The following is a 24,432-nucleotide window of genomic DNA, read 5'->3' on the forward strand; positions in this document are numbered from 1 at the left end:
GGATAGCTGTGATGGGTCAAGGGAAGGTTTCTTCAAGATGGGGGTGATAGTAGCTGTTTTCATATAATAATAAATTGGTCACTCCAATCCACGACTGTTTGTGGGACACTGCTGTGCGCAATTGGCTGCCGTGTTTAGCCCACAAAATATGCAGTCAATTCACTTTACAGTATATTCTGTGAAGCGCTTTGAGATGTCTCGAAGACTTGAAAAGGCGCTATATCAAATACAAGGATTATTATTGTATTAGTAGAATTTTTTGCATCTCAAGTTAATTGTTTCCATTCAGCACTTTCCCTGAGCTGAGACTGGGAACTCACTGTGTCGGTATATCACAGGGCTGCTCTCATGTCCTGCTGTGTAATGTGGTGCAGTGTTTGCTCACTGACACACTTCTTCATTGCACTGACAGCTTTGCAGGACTTTACAACTATCACAGATCCTGACTCCTTCATAATCAGCTCAAGGTAATTGAAAGGTGACATTGCCAGCTCTGTCAATTGGGCCTAGTGTGTTCTCGTGCTGAGCGGCATTTATCTTATTTAGACAAATATGGTGTAATTAGATCAGCTCACATTTCCTTATAGGCAATTAAACAATGAAAAAGGATATGAAGATTACTTCAAGGGCAGGTTAAAGGCCTAACTGGTATTCATGTTGAATTCTTCATTTAAACAACTGTCTGAGGTAGATTCTGCTGTGTAGAGAGCTGTGCTGCAACTACACAAAGCATGTTTTCAGATGTGGTACTCACAGCCCTCATTGACGCAGTGGTGGCACGGCGAGGTGCGCTCTTTGGATACGGTGGCATCTCAGTGCCTGCCCAGGCTCGGTTAAAGGCATGGAAGGAGGTACGTGATCTAGTAAATGCGGTGGAGTCAACAACATGGCCCTGGGAAGAAGTCCGCAAGAAGACCCTTGATGTGAAAAGGTCAGCCATTGTGAGTACCCCACCCAAAGTTCTCCAGAAGTAATTTGGTCACTCAATCCACAAATGTTTGTGGGTCACTGCTGTGGCTGTTTTGCCCACAAAATATACAGTAAATTCACTTTACAGTATATTCTGTGAAGCGCTTTGTGACGTCTCAACAATGTGATAAGGTGCTACATCCTATGCAAGGATTGTCCTCTGAACTCCTCTCCCTCTGGCCTTCATCCCTCACTGACCCCTCTTCTGCTCTCACCCTCCTCCACAACACCCTCTCTTCCACACTCGACACTCTTACCCCCATCACTGTCTCTTACTCTCGCTCCTCCCTCTGGTTCACCACCCACCTCCGCTCACTGAAGAGCCAGGTGCGGGCCACTGAACGCACCTGTGTCAAATCTGGCCTAACGGTCCACCGACAAATCTGGCTGGACCTCCTCAAAATCTACCGCTCCACTCTAGCCTCGACCAAGGCTTCTGTTCTCTACCACATCCCAACTCCTCCGAAATCCCCGCCACCCCGTGCAGGTCATCTCCTCCAACCTTCACTGTGAAGAGATGCTGGATTTCCTTGAATCCAAAATCAAGGGAATCCGCTCCGCGGTCACTCCCCCTCCAACTTCCCCCCACCCCTTCCCTCCCAGACTCCGACTCCTACCCATCCTCCCCTACACACCTTCGAACCTATTTCCCCACCCTCTGTCACCAAACTCATCCTGTCCCTGAAACCCACCACCTGCTCCCTTGACCCCATCCCCACTCCACATCTCCCCAGCTCCACCTCCTTGCCCCATATCACAGACATCATCAACCTGTCCCTCTCCTCTGGCTCTGTTCCCATTCCCCTAAAAACTGCCACCATCACTCCCACTTTGAAAAAACCCTCCCTTGATGCGTCGCAGCTATCAAGCTACCGGCCCATCTCCAACCTCCCCTTCCTGTCCAAGGTCCTTGAAAGAGTTGTCGCCTCCCAGCTGCGCTCTTTCCTCTCCACCCATTCATTATTCGAACCCCTTCAGTCGGGTTTCCGTGCTGCCCATAGCACAGAAACCGCCCTGGTCAAGGTCACTAATGACATCCTGACCATCTGCGACCAGGGCTCCCTCTGCCTCCTCGTCCTCCTCGACCTATCGGCTGCATTCATTACGGTCGACCACGCTATCCTCCACCGCTTGTCCTCCCACCTCAACCTTCAAGGCTCTGTCCTTGAGTGGTTTAGGTCCTTCCTCTCCCACCGTCTTCATTTTGTTTCCACAAACAGCTTTTCCTCCAGCCCCCGCACTGTCTCATGCGGTGTCCCTCAGGGCTCTGTCCTCGGTCCCCTCCTCTTCACCCTCTATATGCTCCCCCTTGGTGACATCATCCGCAGACATGGGGTTAACTTCCACATGTATGCGGATGACACCCAACTCTACCTTTCCTCCTCTACCCTCAACTCCACGACCACCGATGTCCTGACAGCTGCCTGTCCGACATCGAGTCCTGGACGAGAGACAACTTTCTTCAGCTCAACGTGCGCAAAACTGAGGCCCTCCTGATTGGCTCACGTCAGCGCCTCCGCACCTCAGGCGCTGACAGCATCAGCATCCAAGGCTGCACTCTCCACCTCTCAAAGCCGGTCAGGAACCTCGGTGTTCTGTTCGACCCTGAGCTGTCCTTTCTCCCTCATATCCACACCACAACTGGCACCGCCTTCCATCACCTCTGGAACATTGCCAGACTACGGCACTACCTCACCCCTCACGCTGCTGAAACACTGATCCACACCTTTATTACCTCAAGGCTGGACTATGGGAACTCTCTCCTCGCCGGCCTTCCCGGCACCTCCCTCCACAAGCTGCAGGTCATTCAGAACTCTGCAGCTCGTGTACTGTCCCGCACCAGGCTTCGGGAACACATCACTCCCACCCTCACTCGCCTCCACTGGCTCCCCATCCCCCAGAGGATCGAATTCAAGATCCTCATCCTCACCTACAAGACCATTCACGACCTTGCACCCTCCTACCTCTCCGATCTACTATCCCCCTACTTATCTGCCCGTACTCTCCGTTCCTCTGGCTCCGGTCTGCTCCACATCCCCCGCCCCAACCGCCCTACCATCGGTGGCCGGGCCTTCAGCCTCTCAGACCCTAGGCTCTGGAACTCCAGCCCCCATGCCTTCGCCGCTTCCTCCCTTTCCTCCTTCAAGTCCGGTCTCTTCGACCGTGCCTTCAGCTCCCCTCTCGACTCTCTACCCCCTCCTCCCTCCCTCCCTTCCCTCCCCTCACCCCGATCATTTCCCCCCTGCTCGGGTCCCGACCCAAATATCCAGCGCCTTGGGACGTCCTCCCGACGTGAAAGGCGCTCTATAAATGAAATCTTGTAGTTGTTGTTGTTGTTGTATTATTATAGGTTATTTTTAATATTGGCTATTTGTGAGATATTATTGTGTGCACATTGGCTGTTATGTTCATCTACAAAATACATAACCACGAAAGTTTACAGTAAATAGTGAAGCGCTTTGAGATGTTTTGCTAATGTGAAAGGTGCTACATGAAATGCTATATAAATATATCATATTATATTATATCAACACATGCCAACAGAGTAGATATTTTGGAGACAACATTAACTATAAAAAAGTTGAAATTACTTATGCAGCATCGAAGACGCGAAAAAAANCAAGGCTGCATTATTTCATGATTAAAACCTGCTGCTTTTCATATACTTTATGTATTAGGCAAAGATTGCATATAATGCTGCTGAAAGAAGAACAATTGCAGGGGAGCCAGCTTCCATAAAGAAACTTACTCCACATGAGGACAGAATGGTGGAGATCTTTGGCAGAGAGGCCATAATGGGAGTATGCGACATCACTCATGGAGGAGAGCTGGATAAGCCAGGTGAAAGGAAAAGAATAAGCATTCATTTTGATGAGATGAAAGATATGCCTTTCACATTATTATTATTCATAATGAACTTTTTCCTGATATACCATCTTATTCCTACAGAAAACAGACAAAATTATGACAAAAGAGATCTTAGAAGTGATCTGGCTTCTTATCGATGGTCCCCTTCCTTGGCCTCACCCAGGTCAACCAGATTTGCACCACATACTCCAAAAACACACAATATCAACTCCGATAGAAGCACTGTACTTGCTGCAGGCAAAGTGGCTGTGACACATAGTAGAGGAAAACATATGAATGAGTTGAAAGATATTGAGGAGAACGATAATGAGTGGGAAGATTTACTGAAAGAGGAGAATGTGGGGACTACTAAGCTTTCCCTACCAACACTAAGTCCTAGGTATGACTCATACCTCAAAGCTGGTCGTAGCTCACATGAAGAAAGTGAAATGGAATCCGATATCTGTTTGAAGTTGCTGGCCATGTGTGGCAATATCGAACTAGCTCTGCGGAATTTGCAAACCACCATGCAGCAGGAGCGTGCTGATACAAGGAAGGATGCCCAGCAGCTTTGTGATTCTATCAACAGTTTGCATGAAGATCTAGTTGCAAGGATCAATAGGATGGCTAACGAGATGCGATCTTGTCCTCCTCTTTATGAGCAGAGGGTATTCTCTAAAACCTCGACTGGGTCAGCAACACTAGGCATTGATATAGTGGATGACATTAAATCTACCATTACAACTAGTATCACTGCTGCTATTTCAGATGGGTTTGCGTCTTTAGACAGGTCTTTTCATGTGGGTTTCTGTTTGCTAGCTAACAAGTCTGTGCACATGCTTGCTGATGAGTCGCGAATCCCTTGCACAAGTGTGTCTGTATCAACTCAAACAGTCCAAGATACCACCCCAGACACTCCCTCCACTTTGTTGCCACCTTCTCAAATACCTACACTGGACCCACCCCAACTCTAGTTATCACCCCATCTACAAATATCTCCCCAAGGTGCTGGAACAAGCACCTCATGCCTCCCAGCTCAGTTCCTTCCTCTCCCACCATTCCCTGTATGAATCGCTCCAATCTAGTTTCTGTCCCACCCACAGTACTGAGACAGCTTTAATGAACCACAAACAACGTTTTCTTGCCTGTAACCAGGGCCCCCTGTATCTTCTTTATCTTTGCCACCTTTGACACTGTTGACATCCTTCTCTAGCTTCTCCTTCCTCTTCCACCTGTTTGTCATACAAGTATCTCCACTTTGTCTCATTCAATGGCTTCCTGCCATTTCCTGGATATTGCAGTATTCCTCAGGGCTGTACCCTCAGTCCTCTCTTTTTCATCATCTTAGTGACACTATGTCCCAGCATGGGGTTGACTTCCATATGCAGGTAGATGGTACCTTGCTGTGTCTACCTTCCACTCCAGGACCTGTCAGACATTCAGTCCTCATTTTTTAAATGTTGATAAATTGAATTCTCTTAGTGAGAAACCTCCCAGCTGATGGTTCAGGATAGACCAGTCCATGGGATCAAGTGAACAATCTGCCCTGTTGGATGCAGTTAGTGCAGAAAATAAAAGTGTTGTATCCTTATAAACAAGCCTCCCTGCATTACATTTTCTGTGCTCAATTGGGGCTCAATCCCAGTGCTATGGTTAATGTTTCAGTCAATTCACTTTACAGTGTGTTCTGTGAAGCGCTTTGGCACGTCCTTCCGACGTGAAAAGCGCTATATCAAATGCAAGGATTATTATTATTGTTATTATTATTTCTTTGGAGGATTCTTTGAAAGTCACTGCACTTACAGTGCACTTTCAACCATTCTTCAAAATAGTCACCTGTAATTAAAATTAGATTTAATTATAATCACTTGGTGATATACCAGAGGGTACCTGGTTGTTGTCTGTGCAACCATATGCCAGGAAGAATCAACACCTTCAGGAGAAACTGAGAACATTGGAAAGGGTTTTATTTCTTAAAAACAAAGAACCGTTCTCGATGGCCCATTATGCCTTGGGAATGTTTGCCATATCCTTCAGCCTCGAATTTAATTCAGCTGTTAACCCTGCATGGCTCATGGCACTAAAAAAACGCAGTTTCAATGAGCACGTATTTTTGGAACACCTGAGCTTGTGAAACACCCAATCTAAATTGTTAGCAATAAAAGCATGAACTTACCAAACATGATCTGTGACGGTGAAGCAATATAACAGTGATTGAGCCCAAATTTAAGAAATAGCTCTTTCAGCTGTACTAATCCAGAATTTTGCATAGCCTGCAGAATAATTTTATTCTCAATGCAAGGATTTGTGCTTGTGTTTTATAACTGAGAATATTTCTGACTTGTGTTTTACAACAATTTAGAAAACATGTGTGTGACGCAATAGAAGATTAGAAATAATTTATAAAAGTGAATCTCCCCATATATTTCCAGTCTGTGAAACATTTCTAGAAAGTAGAATTTCATTGGTTACTTACTATCAATCTCGAGGTTAAAATTTATTCCAGTGTCTAAAATGGTTCATGGATGAACTTATATTGTCTGGGTTTTATTGTTGCTTGAATTGTTGCTGAAATAAAAATAAAGATATTCTCCAACATTCTAACCTGTTTGATTACAAATCAAGCAGTGCGATGCAACCTCTTCAGTATGTTTTGATATCAAGACATTAAAGATATCCACATCACTTGTCTTACTGATCCGTGAGAGTGCAAGGTTGACCTTACAGTATAGGACATATATCAAGTTGCCAAGTCCAAAACTGGATAAGGAGTGGGTTCATGTCATCATGTCTGAGATTTGCTATCCCAATTGATCAAAACTCAGTGGGAACTTTCATAACTTAGAACGATTGAACCTACATACCTCAGTTTAATGTCTTACCCGAAGGACGGCACCTTCAACGAACGATGCCGCACACCCCCAGAACTGCATTGAAGTTTGAGATTAGATGATATGAGTCCAAAGATATAACATGGGGCTTAACCCGCAACCTTCTGCTATCAATTGGATCAGGTTGACACACAAAATGGTATTGAGGTGGATACTGACACCTGGAAACCTGACACCATTTCAGTGAAGGCAATAAATGATGTGCGGTGTGAGCAGAGGCGATATGTGGACAGCCAATAATTGTTTACTCACAGACACAGTCGGTCAATCACTCTCAGTCACCTTGACGGTTTCAGTCAGTCAGAGTTAGTCACAGTCAGACTAAATACTAAAAACAAAACTAAATACCACCAGCCAAAAGTACCCCAATGTGGAGTCAGTCCTGCAGCTCAGTGGTTGGAGCGCCCGCCTCGCAAGCGAGAGACGTGGGTTTGATTCCTGGGCATGGTGAAACAACCGCTGGGCAAGTTTCCTTACTCCACACGTCCCTATCACCGAGCAGTGAGTAGGAACGCGGTCGTTAGTCGACTGGCGGATCCCTTTTCCGGCGGTAACACTTTATTAAAAACATAATCGGGTCATTCAATCCGCGACTATCTGTGGGACACCGCTGGGTGCAATTGGCTGCTGTGTGTTTTGCCGACAAAGTCCTTCACTTTACAGTAATATTCTGTGAAGCGCTTTGAGACGTCCCGAACACATGATGAGGCGCGATGGCAAACACGAGGGTTATCATTGTGCGTCCCCAGCTCGGGGGGGTGGCACAGCGGCCGGTTGGGGTTCGTGCCTTTGAAACCGTGTAAGAAACGGTCCTCAAGGGAGACAACTCGGTTACTGATGTAAATTAAATCTGTACAAATTAGACACCTGAAGCTTTGGCTTTCACCACGGAAACCAGCCCCGCCCCTGTCGCCATGGCGACCAGCCCGCACACAGGCGCCGCGGGGCTCCTCTCGGGTCCTCCCGGCCCCGCGCACAGCATTGACGTCACAGAGACCCGCGTGCGCCGCTCCTCTTCAACCAATAACCAGGTCAGTGATACCACCGGTAACCAGGTCACTAACCAGGTCACTGAGCCCACCAGTAACCAGGTCAGTGAGCCACCAGTAACCAGGTCAGTGATACCACCAGTAACCAGGTCAGTGATACCACCAGCAACCAGGTCACTGATCCCCACCAGCAACCAGGTCACTGAGCCCACCAGTAACCAGGTCAGTGAGCCCACCAGTAACCAGGTCACTGAGCCCACCAGCAACCAGGTCACTGAGCCCACCAGTAACCAGGTCACTGAGCCCACCAGTAACCAGGTCACTGAGCCCACCAGCAACCAGGTCACTGAGCCCACCAGCAACCAGGTCACTGAGCCCACCAGCAACCAGGTCACTGAGCCCACCAGCAACCAGGTCACTGAGCCCACCAGCAACCAGGTCAGTGAGCCCACCAGTAACCAGGTCACTGATCCCCACCAGTAACCAGGTCACTGATCCCCACCAGTAACCAGGTCACTGATCCCCACCAGTAACCAGGTCACTGATCCCCACCAGTAACCAGGTCACTGACCGCACCAGTAACCAGGTCAGTGATACCACCAGTAACCAGGTCACTGACCCCACCGGTAACCAGGTCACTGATCCCACCGGTAACCAGGTCACTGATCCCACCGGTAACCAGGTCACTGATCCCACCGGTAACCAGGTCACTGATCCCACCGGTAACCAGGTCACTGATCCCACCAGTAACCAGGTCACTGATCCCACCAGTAACCAGGTCACTGATCCCACCAGTAACCAGGTCAGTGATCCCACCAGTAACCAGGTCACTGACCCCACCAGTAACCAGGTCACTGATCCCATCAGTGACCAGGTGAGTGATCCCACCAGTGACCAGGTGAGTGATCCCACCAGTAACCAGGTCAGTCATCCCACCGGTGACCGTCAGTTATTCCATCAGTAACCATGTCAGTGATCCCACCAGTAACCAGGTCAGTGATCCCACGATAACCAGGTCAGTGATCCCACGATAACCAGGTCAGTGATCCCACGATAACCAGGTCAGTGATCCCACCAGTAACCAGGTCAGTCAGTAATCCCACCGGTAACAAAATCAGTGATCCCACAGGTAACCAGGTCAGTAATCCCACCGGTAACCAGGTCAGTTATCCCATCAGTAACGAGGTCAATGTGAGCAGGGGGGAAATGGTCAGGGTGAGGGGAGGGAAGGGAGGGAGCGAGGAGGGGGGAAATGGTCAGGGTGAGGGGAGGGAAGGGAGGGAGTGAGGAGGGGGTAGAGAGTCGAGAGGGGAGCTGAAGGCTCGGTCAAAGAGAAAGGTCTTGAGACCGGCCTTGAAGGAGGAAAGGGAGGAAGCGGCGAAGGCACTGGGGGATGGAGTTCCAGAGCCTCGGGGCTGAGAGGCTGAAGGCCCGACCACCGATGGTAGGACGGTTGGGGCGGGGATGTGGAGCAGACCAGAGCCAGAGGAACGGAGGGTACGGGCAGGTAGGTAGGGGGATAGTAGGTTGGAGAGGTAGGAGGGAGCAAGGCCGTGAATGGCCTTGTAGGTGAGGATGAGGATCTTGAATTCGATCCTCTGGGGGATGGGGAGCCAGTGGAGGCGAGCGAGGGTGGGAGTGATGTGGTCCCGAAGCCTGGTGCGGGACAGTACACGAGCTGCAGAGTTCTGAATATAGTGAATTCTGCAGAGTAATATAGTGAATGCGTAGTGATGATATCTGTCAGTGATCAGGCTGGTAACCAGGTCAACCAGGCCAGTAATACATAATCAGGGCATAAAGGTTGCGTGAATTGATTGTGAGAATGACATTTACAAGTAATATAAACTAGGTTTTGTAAAATTCTGTCTATTTGGGATCAGTAAATCGGCTGTTCATGATATAACTGGAAGTGACTTGGTGGCAATTTGGTGGTTCATGACCATGTATGGATGTGATTTGGTGGCAATCTCTTGTCAAAATGAAAATCTAATTTGTCTTCTCAAGCCTCATAACTTGGCTCCAGCCATAAATAGGCTGATGGATGTAATGACTCACTATTAAAGCCTGTGTTTGAAATTCCAATGCACCCCTTCTTAGATGATTCAGACTGCACAGTAGTCAATTGAGGAATTCTATAAACAAACATTTTCTTAAGTAAGATTAAAAACAGATCTATGGAGATAATCTGCAGACAAATGGTGCCATTAATATTGCTATTATAATAATGCTTGCATTTGATAGTTAATATTACCTATAAGAATATTGTTATTGTGGAATCCTGTAGTGTATTGGTTAGAGCGCTCACCTCGCAAGCCGGGTTTAATTCCCAAGCAGAGCGAAACATTAGGCAAGTTTCCTGACTCCACACGCCTCTGTTTACCTAGCAGTAAGTAGGAACCCAGTTGTTAGTCGATTGCTAGATCGCTTTTCCGGGGATAATAATCCCTTCAAAAAAATGTTTTAAAAATAATAAATTGCTCATTCAATCCACGATTGTTTATGGGATACTGCAGTGCACAATTGTCTGCTGCGTTTCACGCACAAAATATACGTATATTCTGTAAATCGCTTTTAGACTCTCACAGACATGATAAGATGCTAAATCAAATGCAAGGATTATTATTATTATAAGAAGACATAACCCAAGATTCCCAGCAGTGCATTGTGTCTGATATTTTAAGATGCAGGATTCTTAAGGTCACTCCCAGATGAAGCTGGAAAATAGACAGCAGTTGTAAGTCATGGAAACCTGTGGTTTGACAATTTTTGTTTCATTTGCCTATTTTCTAGTACATTGCGGGAAAGAATGGCAAGGAACAAATCAAAGGCACAAAAGCAGAATGATGTGTTCAAAGTGGCCAACAACAAAGCCATCTCGAAGGCCAAAGGCAAAGCCAAACCTGTAACCACCAATCTCAAGAAGGTTAGTAAATACTTTCTCATATTCTCAAAGAAACAACAAGACATTTCTGTAACTTTGCTCTCTCTCTCTCTCTCTCTCTCTGGCCCCTTTTTTATTGCCAGTCGTCAGAAGTCACAACTGTCTGTTTCCAAAACTTTACAAATTAGATGGCTTCTTTTGATGTTAACAAAAGAATGGAATGCCTTGCCTCACAGTTGGTAATTGCGTCCATGAAACATAATATTTAAAAGAAAATTAGATTCCTTGAATATTCAGTGAGCTGTTGCTTCTGAAAAGAGCTGTTCTGTGCTCGGCTCCGGCAAGAGAAATGAAGTGCAGTGAAATTGCTGGTACCACCTGATGCAAGAACTTCCTTGGCCCCCTGTACTGAATTAATTATTTTGAGGACAAGAGAGATTGAAAGGAGAGAAGGGGAAAGAATCAAAATTTAGGATTTTCAGCATACTTTCAATTGGACAAAGCACGATAATGACTAATCAAGCAAGTGGGGAAAGAAGTCATTTGAATCCATTTTCCTCCCACATGGGCCTTTTTTAGTCAGATAGATTGACAATTACATATTCAGCATTTGCCTGATGCAGGGCTCCACTTGCAGGACTGGACATAGTGTTTCGAGGTGGCAATGTCAGATACCAGATTAATAGGGATCAAAGATTAATTGTGTTAATTTAGGTCTTTTTGTTGACCAAAATGACAGGATCTAAACCTGCCAAGATCATTATAATATATAATATTAATATTATAATGTACTGTAACAAAAACAGAAGTCGCTCGTAACACTCAGCAGGTCAGGCAGCATCTATGTGAGGAACGTTTCGGGTCCATGACACTTTGTCAGAACTGGGGCATGTTGGGATGGAGAGGATTTTAAGGGCTAACAGAGGTATTATATCATCTTGGTCCCAGTCACAACTTTTCTCTCTCTGATCTGCCTGTTTCGTTGCAATCTTTTTTCCTCCCACCTTTTTGTTCTGCAGTATTAACACCTCTATTGCCCTGTTTTGTTGCAGTCCCCCCTTTGTTTTGCATCATTAACACCTCTTTAACCCACCATCCCCTGTCCTCTAACCCATTTTCTCCTTTGTCTTCCTTGCCCTGCCTCCCCCTCCCTGTTAGCCCTTAAAAGCCTCTCCCTCCCAACGTGCCCCAGTTCTGCCGAAGTATCGTGGACCTGAAAGGGTGACTCAATTTCCTTTCTGCATAGATGCTGCCTGACCTGCTGAGTGTTCCCAGCAACTTCTGTTTTTGTTTCAGATTCCCAGCATCTGCAGTATTTTGTGTTTTGTTTATAATGTACTGTATTTGATATCGCGCCTTATCTTGCCATCAAGACCTTTGAAAAGAAAATATTTGTATCAGTAATGCTGAAGTGTGGTATATTTATCTTTAGGTCGGTCTTGCCTTGTTTCTCTTCTCTTCAACTTATGTATTTTTGCAGTTTGAAGTATTGAATTGCTTCCTGCTGTTCCGAAATCTGCTGATCTGGGGATTTTTTTTATAACTTGCTGTTTCTGTCCACTTCAGTGGTTTTACTTCTCCTGTTTTACCAAAGCCATTTAATTGCTGCAGAGTGGTTAGATGTGATATTCATGAAATCATTCACCAGTCCTGTTTTCAGTTTTTCTGCCGTCAAATGCTCACAGCCGTGTCCCACAAACAGTTGGGATTGAGTTACCAAATTTCTCAAAACACTTCACAGGATTTTTTTGTGTAAAGTGACTTCTTGTAGTGACTGTGAATTTCGTAGGCTGATGCAGCAGTCAATTTGCACACAGCTGTGTCCCACAAACAGCCGGGAAGTGAATGGTCGATTTTATCTGGGGGATTGCCAGGCAGGACCCGGAGAGGGAGAGAAACTCCCTTCTCTTTTCCTCTCCACCATCTGAGCAAGCAGATTTGACAAACTGAAATTCCTTAAACATGGCTTTAATGTTAAAATGTGGAGTCCTGTAGCTCAGTGGTTAGAGCACTCGCTTTGCAAGTGAGAGACCTGAGTTCAATTCCAGGCAGGTCAGGGCGAAACCTTGGGCAAGTTTCTTTACTGCACACACCTAATAATAATACCTCCAAAAGCAATAATAAAATTGGTAATTTTCAATCTACGACTGTTTGTGGGACATTGCTGTGCGCAATTGGCTGCCGCGTTCGCCCACAAATATACAGTCAATTCACTTTACAGTGTGTTCTGTGAAGCGCTTTGGGACGTCCTCCCGACGTGAAAAGCGCTATATCAAATGCAAGGATTATTGTTATTATAATGCCATTTTCCCCATTGAGTAACAGCGTCCGAAAACCTTGTTTTTTTAATGTGTCTTTTTTCTCCACACCCCATCAGATTCTATTTTTGTATCAGTTCTGCTCTGGCAGGCACACCTTGTACTTGTGCTTTTGACATAGTTGTGGACTGGCTTCCTCTAACTCACCTCTTTTTTGTTTGCATTTGACTGTTTTATTAGGTGAGATTATTCACTCTCGATCCACTATCAGTTGGTCAGTTGATGAATTGTTACCATAGTAGCTCTAATGGTACAGCTTTATTGTGTGCACTTTTGAAATCACTTGGATTTGTGTTTTAAAAACTAAAGTATGTCAAATGTCACAATTTTTGAGCTTCTCCTCACCCGCTGCCAATTATACAGCTCCCTCGGCCAACACCACCGCCAAAATAAATATTACTTACACTTGTACCCCACAAAAATAATTATATTCAAAATTTTTTTGAGCTTTGGTACTTTAATTCCTCTCTCAACAATCCACACTCACTGCACATTATTCTCTTCACATCCCACTCACTGCATGTCATTCCCTTGCACCACTCACTTAATTCATCCTTGCTCTCCACTGCATGTCATTATCTTTCTCTCCACACATCCCACTCACTACACGCCATTCCCTCACTGCTCTTGGATCCTTGGAGCTGCTTCATCTCTCAGATTTGATTCCAATGCCCTCCTCGCTGGTCTCCTAGCTCCGCTATCCACAAAATCCAGATTCAGAACTTCGCTGTCCGTATACTCACCCGCTCTAAACTCCGTACCCGAATCAGACCAGTCCTCGCCAGGATCACTGGCTTCCTATCTTAACACACTCGTCTCCAAATCCCGTCATGCCCTGGCACCTCCCTATCCCTCCGACCTGCCTACTCTCCACCACCACCTTCTCTTCGCTGGCTCCGACATCCTGCATGTCCCTCATCCCCCTCTGCTCCCCCATTGGCGGCCGTGCTTTCAGCCACCATGCCCCTGAAACTATGGAAGTCTCTTCCTAAATCCCCCTGCCTTGCATCCTCCTTCCCCATCTTCAGATCATACCTGAAGACCTTTCTCCTCAACCATGCCTACAGTCACCTCCTCCCTCTACCCGGCTCAGTGTCAACTGCCGCTGTTAAGTGTTCTGAGACGCTACCCTGCCTGAACAGCGCGATATCAATGAAAGTTGTTAAATTTAAGGAAAACAGCCCTGTGATTCCTAGACTGGTTGCATCCTAACTGTAGAAGTCATTACCACCATTGCCACCTACGCTCGGTTGACTCCGACCTCCTGCACATCTCTTGTCCCGTCTGCTCCACTATCGGGGCATTGCTTTCAGCTTCTACGCCCCAAAGCTTTGGAAATGTCTCCCTCAATGCCTCCGTCTTGCCCCACCTCCTTTTTCAGATCATGCCTGAAGACTTCAACCACTTACGGTTACTTTCTCCCCAGCTTGGACTCAGGCTGTTAAGCGCGCCGAGACATTACCCTGTGTGAAGGGTGCTATATAAATTCAAGTTGGTGGTGGTGGTACCTTCAATGGAGTTGATAGGGCTGAGGATCAGGCTTCTTTGGCCTATTCTTCACTTTATATTATTTAGCTACAGTTTTTTCAAGAGATGCCTTTGATTCAAGTATTCAAAATCCTATTAATTCAAGTACAAATCGTGTCATTGCTGCTTTTGTTGACAGGCACTGCTGTGTGTCAGGCTGTTGACATCACATAGTGCTCGCTTGGCATACATTCTCCCCACATCGCACACTGCATTGTAGCACTGTACCCAAGACTCTCGCGCTGACTCAGATGAAGCTTTTTCAATGACTTTTACCATCTTTTACCGTCCTGCTAATCCTGTAAACCAAAGCTCCAAAGGGTTGAGCGGACAGTCTTTGGGAAGCTTGCCAGACAGTGCTATTAATGGCAGGCTGTGCAGTTTTAGCTGGTTAATCTCCAGCAGTAGTACCCAAATGTACACTCTGGTGTCCCTAAGCCTTGCTTCTTTCCAATCTGTACCTTATACTGTGGAATTAACAAAAAGTGCGTCCCTCCAGGGAGAGAGTGGAATACACATTCCACTCCAGACACAGGAAAATTTGTAAGTAGCATACATATGTGGAACTCTGTCTGGTTTGGATATTTTTAAGCATGGTAATGGGTTTCTACAGGTGTCAGACACTTGGCTGATCTCAAATAATTATAAACCATTTTCTGCTCCTGCACAGCTTTTCATTCCTTCTGTCTTTCCGCTTAACAGTTGAGTCACAAAACCAGCCTTTAGCAGTGTGGGTGGATTTTGTATTTGAACTGGATTAAAGCCATTGGTTTCTGCTTACTCAATGACATTTTAGATGATTGAAAGTTTCTCTAAATTGAGCATAAAAGCAGCCATTGAAAGATTTGCTGGGTAGGGAGGAAACTGCTCAGGACTTTTACGAACAGAACATTCCCTGTAGCATTCAGCAATTTATCGATTAATACGGCGATAGCATTTCTCCGTTTGAGGTTGAAGCTTGTGTTGAGGTGTTTATGACTGTTTTATCTTTCCGCTCCTTCCTGTTAGACGTTAACTGAAATAGAGTAGCATGACCTCGCAAGCTAATGCTTTCATTGTTCTCTCCCAGTGCCTCTCCCCAGTGTGTGTTAATACTTTTACTGGTTTGTTTTATTAATAGCACTCAAGCCAATTATCTATTTGCATTTGTGAAACTGTGCGACCTCTACTGATGGTATTCTATAATAATAATCTTTGCATTTGATATATATAGCGCCTTATCACGTCTTTGAGATGTCTCAAAGATCTTCACAAAATATACTGTAAAGTGAATTGACTGTACATTTTGTGGGCGAAACGCAGCAGCCAATTGCGCACAGCAGTGTCCCACAAACAGTCGTGAATTGAGTGACCAAATTATTATTGTTTAAAAAAAATTGTGTTTTTGAAGGAATTATTATCCTTGGAAACGCGATGCACTAATTGACTGACAACTGGATTCCTACTCACTGCTAAGTAAACAGAGGCTTGTGGAGTAAGAAAACTTGCACAATATTTTGCTCTGCCGGGAATCAAATCCAGGTCTTCTCGCTTGCAAGGCGAATGCTCTTAACCACGAAGCTACAGGAATCCATTCTGTGGGCAGTCTGCTTGTCATCAGAGTAGATTTCTGTTCCCAGATTGATTTATTTGTTTCATTGAGTGAATGGGAGCAGTGTTTTGCTTGAATCATTTTATCCAGTGGTTGTCTAGGAGCTTATAAAAGATGACTTCACTCTTGGACTTCTTTTTCACAATTTGGCAATTTCTGGAAAAAGCAATTGACCATTTTGTGAATTTGACAGATTCAAAGTTAGCAAACAAATCACAAAACTCACAAAAAAATCAGACTACATCTTGCATTTAGATTGCATCTTTTACATAATGTAACATCTTGGAACACTATACAGAGATGGTGGGGTCCTTGAGCAGGGAGTGGGGAAGAGGCATGGGCCTAAAATTGAAAATAACGAGGGAGGGAGGTTAAGGGAGGAAGTTCCAAGTTCCAGGTGGTGGGAGCACAGTAGCTGAAGGCTTTTGCCAATGATGGTGGAGCGGAGGACCCAGCTTTGCTGAACAGAGGAGACAAGCAGAGGAAGACGATAAAGAAGACAAGCCTGGAGATGATCATAGAGGTAGAGAGTGTTTGAAGAGATTAGTAGGTGAGGGAGAGTATCATAAAATTGATATAGGAGCCTAGCGAGGATGAGGGTGGTGGGAGTGTGAAACTTTGTGAAGGTAAGGATGTGGGTAGCAGTATTAGATGACCGAGAGCTGGTGGATGGGGAAGCTGCGGATGCCAGTGAGGAGGCCATTTGAAAAGTCGATTCTGGAAGTGACGAACCTGTGACTGTCCTGTTTCAGGCATGTGATAGTCGAGGTGGATAAGGTGGGGATAGGCAAAGGTGGACAAAGTGGCAAAGTTGCAGAAAGGTTTTGGTCAGGGAATAAATGTGAGTGGGAGGAAAGAGCCAAGACAAACTCAAAAGCCATGGTTAAATATTGATTCAGTGAGTTGCAGAGGGAGGTTCAGGAGGTCTGAGCCAGAAGCAAGGAGTCATTGGCAGGAGCTAAGGAGGATGGCTTCTATTTTTTCAGTTGAGGAGTCCTGTAGCTCAGTGGTTAGAGCACTCACCTCGCAAGCGAGAAACCTGGGTTTGATTCCTGGCAGGGCCAAACCTTGGGCAAGTTTTCTTACTGCACACGCCTGATAATAATCCCTCAAGAAAAAAACAACTGTTTGTGGGACACTGCTGTGAGCAATTGGCTGCCTCGTCTTGCCCCAAAATTTAGTCAATTCACTTTACAGTATATTCTGTGAAGCGCTTTGAGACGTGTAGAAGACATGTTTTGATTTATGGAGGATGGGGTATGTGGCTCGATGGTCAATGACTTTAAATAGTTTTTATACTGTGATTTTCAAGACAACTTGAAGGTTTCCATGGCAGCTGAGTTGCTATGGATACATTGACCGCTACTCAGGTTGGAGTGATTAGTTATAGATATCATGGGCAGTAATAAAATGGACAACCGCATCACCCTATAATAGTTAGGAAGTAAGTAACTGCGACCCACTGCCTCATAGCTTGGAAGAGAGATTATTTTAAAAGCATTTATTCAGCGACAATGAGATCCTTTCAGTCTCTTTTTTTTGATGAATGCACTTTGGGCTGTTTTGCTGTCTTCTCTGTTTGCACATTGGCACTTGCTTTGAGGAATGTTCCCAAATTTGTATAAAGCAAATCCAGCCTCGAGTACTGTTCTCTGCCTCTTGTAATGACCTTTAATAAGCTTTTGTTAATGACTTACATAGTTAAGCTGTTTTAAGGGAGAGGAGGTGGCTCTCAGTGTACCAGTGTACCTTTAGAGGTGAACTCTATCTTTCTGCTTCCACCCTCAACTCCAGGACTGCTGTCCTGACAGACTGCCTGTCGGACATCAAGTCCTGGATGAGGGCAAATTTCCAACAGTTGAATGTGAACAAGACTGAAGCCGTCCTGTTTGGCTCAGCCAGCGCCTCAGCCTCTGGCAGCATCAACCTCCATGGTTACACACTACAACTCACCAGCCAGTCAGGAACCCCGGTGTCTTGTTCAACCCTCAACTATCTTTTCTTCCCCACGTCCAAGCCATGACCCGCTCTGCCTTCCCTCACCTTCGTAACATCGCCCGACTCCGCCACTACCTCACCCCTCAGGCCACTGAAACTCTTGTTCATGCCTTCATCACCTCCAGGCTCGACTATGCAAACGCCCTCCCTGCTTGTCGGCCTTCCCAACTCCTCCCTCCACAGGCTACAGATAATCCAGAACTCTGCAGCCTGTGACCTCTCCCGCACCAAACTCCGTGACCCCATCTCCCCCATTCTTGTCCGACTCCATTGGCTCCCTATCCTTCAGCGGATCCAGTTCAAGATCCTGGTCCTCACATACAAATCCCTCCATGGCCTCCCCCCACCATGCCTCTGCGACCTCCTAACCCCCTACCAACCCGCCCGCTCCCTCGGCTCAGCCGGCTCTGGCCTGCTCCACGTCCCCCAACCCATCCGCCCCATCATTGGTGGGTGACCCTTCAGCCACTGCCCCCAACCTCTGGAATTCCATCCCCCAGTCACTCCACCTCATCCCCTCCTTAGCCTCCTTCAAGTCCCGCCTCAAGACCCTTCTCTTCGACCATGCCATCGGCCACCCCCCTTCCCCTCCCTTCTCCCCCCCTGACCCCAGCTCGGGTCTGAATTGCTGTACACTGTCCAGCGCCTTGGGATGTTCTCCCGACATGAAAGGCGCTATACAAATGTAATCTTGTTGTTGTTGAACATCTTTGCAGCTGTCACTGTCTCTGAATGAGAGTGCACAACTTAAATGGATTATGGTTCAGGTAAGGTATGTGAGGCCCTCTATATCAGCTATCTACATTGAGCTTTTTAAATGTTTGTTTCTGAACAGGTTAATATCGTGAACAGAGAAAAGGTCGCAAAAATCAACAAAGCATTCACAGAAGTACAAAAAGAAGTTAAAAATTTATCCAAAGATATACCAAAAGTTTCAAAGAAAGCAGTTCAGGTAAAAGCCTCTTTTATTCTAATGAATCCTCAATAGGTTACTGAACGTGCCTGACCATAAACCTTATACATCTCCACCTGGCAATATACTGTGTGTGTCAGCCTGGATTAGCACTCTCACCTAATTCAGAAGGTTGCGGGTTCAAACCCCACATCGGGAATTTGAACTCATATAATCTAAGCTGAAACTCCAATACAGTGTAGTGGGGTGCATATTGTCGGATGTGCCATTCTTCGGATGTAACATTGTGCAGATGTTCATAGGTCTTGCATGCCTTTTCAGGTGGATGTTAAAGATCGCATAGTACCATCTGAAAAGAAGGGAATTTCTCCCAGTGTCTGGGGCCAACAATCCCCCAAATTAAATTAGTCATTCACTTTATGGCTGTGTTCAAACTGGCTGCCGTGTTCGCCTACAATATACACAATCACTGCACTTTTCATTAAATCCCGTGAAGTACTTTGAGACGTCCTCTCAAAGACACTATATAAAATGTAGGGATTATTTTATTTCATAAGCTGGTAGACAACTGACATTTCTGCTAATGGACAGGAATGTTTCAATGTGTGCATGTGAGAGAGATCATTGAATGGTAACTAATCTTCAATTTGGGAAAAGCTGGAGACTTTGTCCCATTACCCTGTCCCGTGAAGTCTTTAAGCCAGCATGGGCCAACAGCGGCCCATGGGACGTTCACCAGGGAGGGAGGGAGGGAGCAGAAGTTGGAATGTTGGAAATGGTCTCAGGTCGGATAAAATTGCCGGCTGGGCTGGATGTGGCCCGCGGGCTGTCAGCTTGCCGAGGCTGGAGTGTGGCCCATGGATCTTTCTCAAATAGGCACTCTGGCCTGTGGCAACCAAAAAATTGGACCACCTCCTCTTAAGCCATCATCCTATACGAAGGGCGTTGTATAAATGCATATTGTTGTTCAAAGAAGAAAGTACAGGGCACCCAGTGGCGGAGCTGGGCAATGTTGCGGAGGTGGGTGAAGGCAGAGCGGGTCATGGCACGGATATGGGGGAGAAAGGGCAGTTGAGGGTCGAACAAGACGTTCAGTTCCTGACTGGCTTGGTGAGGTGGAGTAAGATGCTATGTCAAATGCAGGGATTATTATGCTTATAATAACATCCTCGGCAACTATTTCATAAGTAGCTCAACTTTGGGGGAAAAAAACTGTTGAAATATTGAAAATGCAATGGAATAACAACTTACATTTATAAAACGCCTTTCAAACGGGATAGGGTCCTGGAACCCTGTTATGAAGTATTTCACTAAAACATGGCTGTGTGTGTTGGGCAATTTGGGTTTAGACCAAGACTTTAACTTGTCCAAAACACATGGGCAATTCCCTGGCGCATCGCCTGTGTGCAGAACATGCATGAAGTGATGACAGTGGTAACCTGATATTCAGAAGTTGATGATTATGATCTTCCCGCCCCTCCCCCTCCCAAGCCATTCCCGTGTTGTCTGTAGATGTTTGTGTGGTGAGCTGGAGGTGCTGTCTGGCGATCGCTCCCTACTCCAGTGCTGGTTGGGAATTTATGAATCACAGCTGTTTGTTAACGGATCACCACTGCAGCAGTGTTTGATCTCGAATGGTGAGAAAGGTCATAGAAACTAAGTAACTGAACCTTTTACACGTTTCCACTATGCCCGATGAACCCATCTGACTACTGTCCATTAATTACTTGGATTACCAAATTGCTTCAGCTGATTTCAAGCATGATATCTTCATGGTGACACTTTTATAACATTTGATGTGGGAAAAGAAATCAGCTTTTGATCATGACAGTTCCTCTATTTCTGAATCTGGGCCATATAGATAAGGAAATGTGTGTGATTTCAACCAGGTGAGATTATGTGCTACCTACCTCTGTATTTACTCTGTTACCTCTGTTTCGCCCGCAAAACACATAGTCACTACACTTTAGTGTATCCTGTGAATACTTTGAGACATCTGGAAGACGTGATAAGGCACTATATCAAATGCAAGGATTATTATTATTATCTCATTGCCTCAATCCCTCCACCTCACCCTCTACCTTAAGATCTACCTCTTCGACTGCACCCATGTGACCTCCCCCTCCCCCTTTTCCCTTGCTCGGTCTAACCCCACCACCTCATGGTGCTTCGAGAAGTGACCCATCACAGCTATCTAGTTACCGGCCCATCTCAAATCTCCCCTTCCTATCCAAGGTCCTTGAGAGAGCCGTTGCCTCCCAGCTTCGCTCTTTCCTCTCCTCTCACTCGCTCCATGAGCCCCTCCAATCGGGTTTCCATGCTGCCCACAGCTCAGAAACTTCTCTGGTCAAGGTCACAAACGACATCCTGACCATGTGTGACCAGGGCTCCCTCTGCCTCCTCGTCCTCCTCGACCTTTCCGCCGCCTTTGACACCGTGGACCACTCAATCCTCCTCCACCGCCTCTCCTCCCACCTCAACCTTCAAGGTCCTTGACTGGTTCAGGTCCTACCTTTCACACCGCTTCCACTTCGTTGCGGCAAACAGCTCTTCCTCCAGCCCCGCACATCGTGTGATGTTCCTCAGGGTTCTGTCCTCGGTCCCCTTTGGTGACATCATCCGCAGAAATGGGGTAAATTTCCACATGTATGCGGATAACACCCAACTCTATCTCTCTGCCTCCACCCTCAACTCCAGGACTACTGGCATCCTGGACGAGGGCCAGCTTTCTTCAACTCAACGTCAGCAAGACAGAGGCCCTTATGATTGGCTCGCGCCAGCGCCTCCGCACCTCAGGCGCTGGCAGCATCAGCATCCATGACTGCACACTCAGCCTCACTAGGCCAGTCAGGAACCTGGGTGTCTTGTTTGACCCTTTCTTTGTTTGATCCTTTCTCCCCCACATCCGTGCCATGACCGGCACTGCCAACCACCACCTCCGCAACATTGCCAGACTCTGCCACTGCCTCACTCTCAGACTGCCGAAACCCTCACCCACATCAAGGCTTGACTATGGGAACTCCCTCCTCATCGGCCTTCCCAACTCTTCCCTTCACAAGCTGTGGATCATCCAAAACTCTGCAGCTCGTGTACTCTCATGCACCAGGCTCAGTGACCCCATCACTCCCACCCTCCCTGACTCCACTGGCTCCCCATCCCCCAGAGGATCGAGTTCAAGATCCTCGTCCTGACCTTTAAGGCCATCCATGGCCTTCCCCCACTCCCTCCGTTCAGTGGGCTCTGGTCTGCTCCATGTCTCCCACCTGACCCGCCCTACCATCAGTGACCGGGCTTTCAGCCTCTCTGCCCCCACACTCTGGAACTCCATCCCACGGTCCCTTCGCCTCGCCTCCTTCAAGGCCGGTCTCAAGACCCTTCTCTTCGACCGTGCATTTGGTCAACCTTCCACCTTTCTGCCTTCCCTCACCCCTACATCACCCCTCCCCAATGCTCGGGCCCCGACACCTGACTGTTCTGCGCTTTGGGACGTCCTCCCGATGTGAAAGGCGCTCTATAAATGTAATTTTGTTGTTGTATCCTGCACGAATGATGCTATATAAATGCAAAATGTTGTTGCTTATTGATCCTGGGTAAAGGTTGTAAAGGAATTGCCAGGACATTAGATTGTAGAGACTTACCCCAGAACTAGAAATTAGTGGATTTTGACTGCTCCATGTCAATTACGGGAACTCCCTCCTCATCGGCCTTCCCAACTCTTCCCTTCACAAGCTGCAGATCATCCCAAACTCGGCAGCTCGTGAATAATTAGTTCACTGCTAATATGTCAGTATTTTGCTTTTGGTTGCAGATTGCCAAACCACCACCTGCTGAACCCCTTAACGTGGATGCTGCCGTTCAGATGTTCTCTCAGCTGTAAATTGAATAATTACTGTAAATGGACAAGTCAGCGTGTAAATAAAAATGTGCGAGGATTAGGCTTCATCTTCCTTCTTCTGTCAAAACTCTGGTGGTTGCTTTACATGAATGGAGAATCCGTTCGGTGACATCAGAGCCACTTGGAGCGATTGTGCGTTCAAGAGCAAATCGTAAGCCTTAGTGTGGAGAATCCCAAGGTCACGTTTTGGGGGAAAATTATATTAATTAAAACAGAAAATGTTGGAAGTGCAAAAGTTGCTTGGGGATCAGAGACAAAGATGTGTAAATATCAACATTTTCTGTTTATTTCAGATGCATCAGATTTTTGTTCTTTATAATCCCTTTTTAAATCTTGTATGGCAATGTTAATCACAGGACTGATTCAAAATGACTTTTAACCAATAAATTTTCAATAACTAATCTCCGATTTGCTTGACCCTTTACTATGCATTGGACACTCTAGGTTTTAGCACCAGTGAAAAATTTAAAACAGAACATTTTGGACATGGAAACATGCATGGGGATTAACCAACTCAAGTGCAGGACCTCTGAAAACAACAACAAATTACATTTGTATAGCGTCTTTCTATACAGGAGGATGTCCCAAGGCGCTGGACAGTCAGGGATCTCCACACGAGCAGAGGGTTTGTCCATGTTTTATGATATTTTGCAGGTTTTACATTCTGCTATTTTACCACATTTTGATGAACAATACAAAGTCTGTATTGGTGCTCCATTGTTACCTTTGACAAAAAAAAATTCTTCCCCTCTGTTGGAAGTCAATGATAATATATAATAATAATAATCCTTGCATTTGATATGGCGCTTTTCACGTCTTCTAGATGTCTCAAAGCGCTTCACAGAATAGACTAAAGTGAATTGACTGAATATTTGTGGGTGAAACACAGCTGCCAATTGTGCATAACAGTGCCCACAAACAGTCATGGATTGAAAATGACCAATTTTTTGTTTTGGAGGGATTATTATTAGGCGTGTGGAGTAAGGAAACTTGCTCAAGGTTTCGCCCTGCCTGGAATTGAACCCAGGTGTCTCGCTTGCAAGGCGAGTGCTCTAACCACTGAGCCACAGCACTCCTATGATTGACTTTTGTAGTTCTCATGGATGTTTCTATGGCAGGCAATTGATTGCAAAATAGATGAAGAGACAAAATACAGAACTCCAGGCCAGTCACGTCCTGGAGCAGACCCAAGACTACACTATTTATATAACACAAAAATTCATAGCTGTAATCAATAGTGCTCAGTGCAAAGCATGATGAGACATTTGATCTTAAGCGAGAGGATAATTAAAGTGAGCCACAGAGAACAGTTAACTGGCAGGATTGACTGGCAGATGTTGATCATAATCTCATGGTTTTGGTCAGGCAGGAAGAGTTAAAGGTCCATTCACCGTTGGATTATATATTGAAATCTTACACCTAGGGAACCCTGCATGAAGCAGCAGTGACAATTTAACAGATTGCACATTGTAACAATGCCCTTTGGGAATCTTGTTTAATGGTTCAATTTGTTACAAACTAAATTCAGCCAATGGTTTAGGATGTGTTAAGGCACCCATTACAGTCTGAGTGTAAATCACGCACTGAACAGCTTGTATGGTCACATCAAT

At 46.0% G+C, this 24,432-nt stretch overlaps 2 protein-coding genes across 9 annotated transcripts in view; both read left to right on the forward strand.

Annotated features, from left to right (window-relative positions):
* Positions 1–619: 619 nt before the first annotated feature.
* Positions 620–5,243, forward strand: LOC103184966. Its single transcript, XM_007903239.2, has 3 exons — positions 620–941; positions 3,648–3,810; positions 3,919–5,243. Exons 1-3 carry the CDS (start codon positions 732–734, stop codon positions 4,788–4,790), a joined length of 1,245 nt encoding a protein of 414 aa, XP_007901430.2. The 5' UTR covers positions 620–731; the 3' UTR covers positions 4,791–5,243.
* Positions 5,244–7,659: 2,416 nt separating this feature from the next.
* rbis (ribosomal biogenesis factor) overlaps positions 7,660–24,432 on the forward strand; it is a 33,617-nt gene continuing 16,844 nt past the window's right edge. Inside the window, exons 1-4 of one of the 8 annotated variants that reach the window (XM_007903234.2) lie at positions 7,660–7,738; positions 10,490–10,622; positions 18,850–18,966; positions 22,736–23,223. In XM_007903234.2, the coding sequence (XP_007901425.1) occupies positions 10,506–10,622; positions 18,850–18,966; positions 22,736–22,804 (303 nt within the window). In that variant the 5' untranslated portion in view covers positions 7,660–7,738; positions 10,490–10,505 and the 3' untranslated portion in view covers positions 22,805–23,223. 8 annotated transcript variants of the gene reach the window in all.

The sequence above is a fragment of the Callorhinchus milii genome, unplaced genomic scaffold, assembly GCF_018977255.1.
Source record: "Callorhinchus milii isolate IMCB2004 unplaced genomic scaffold, IMCB_Cmil_1.0 Scaffold2, whole genome shotgun sequence".
NCBI classification, from domain to species: Eukaryota; Metazoa; Chordata; class Chondrichthyes; order Chimaeriformes; family Callorhinchidae; genus Callorhinchus; species Callorhinchus milii.

What these genes read in the sequence shown, in the direction of transcription:
- LOC103184966 (XM_007903239.2), top strand. Translation starts at nt 732, where the DNA reads ATGTTTTCAGATGTGGTACTCACAGCCCTCATTGACGCAGTGGTGGCA. An exon ending in ATGTGAAAAGGTCAGCCATT is followed by an intron (nt 942 to 3,647) that starts GTGAGTACCCCA and finishes TTTATGTATTAG; the next exon opens with GCAAAGATTGCATATAATGC. An exon ending in AGGAGAGCTGGATAAGCCAG is followed by an intron (nt 3,811 to 3,918) that starts GTGAAAGGAAAA and finishes TTATTCCTACAG; the next exon opens with AAAACAGACAAAATTATGAC.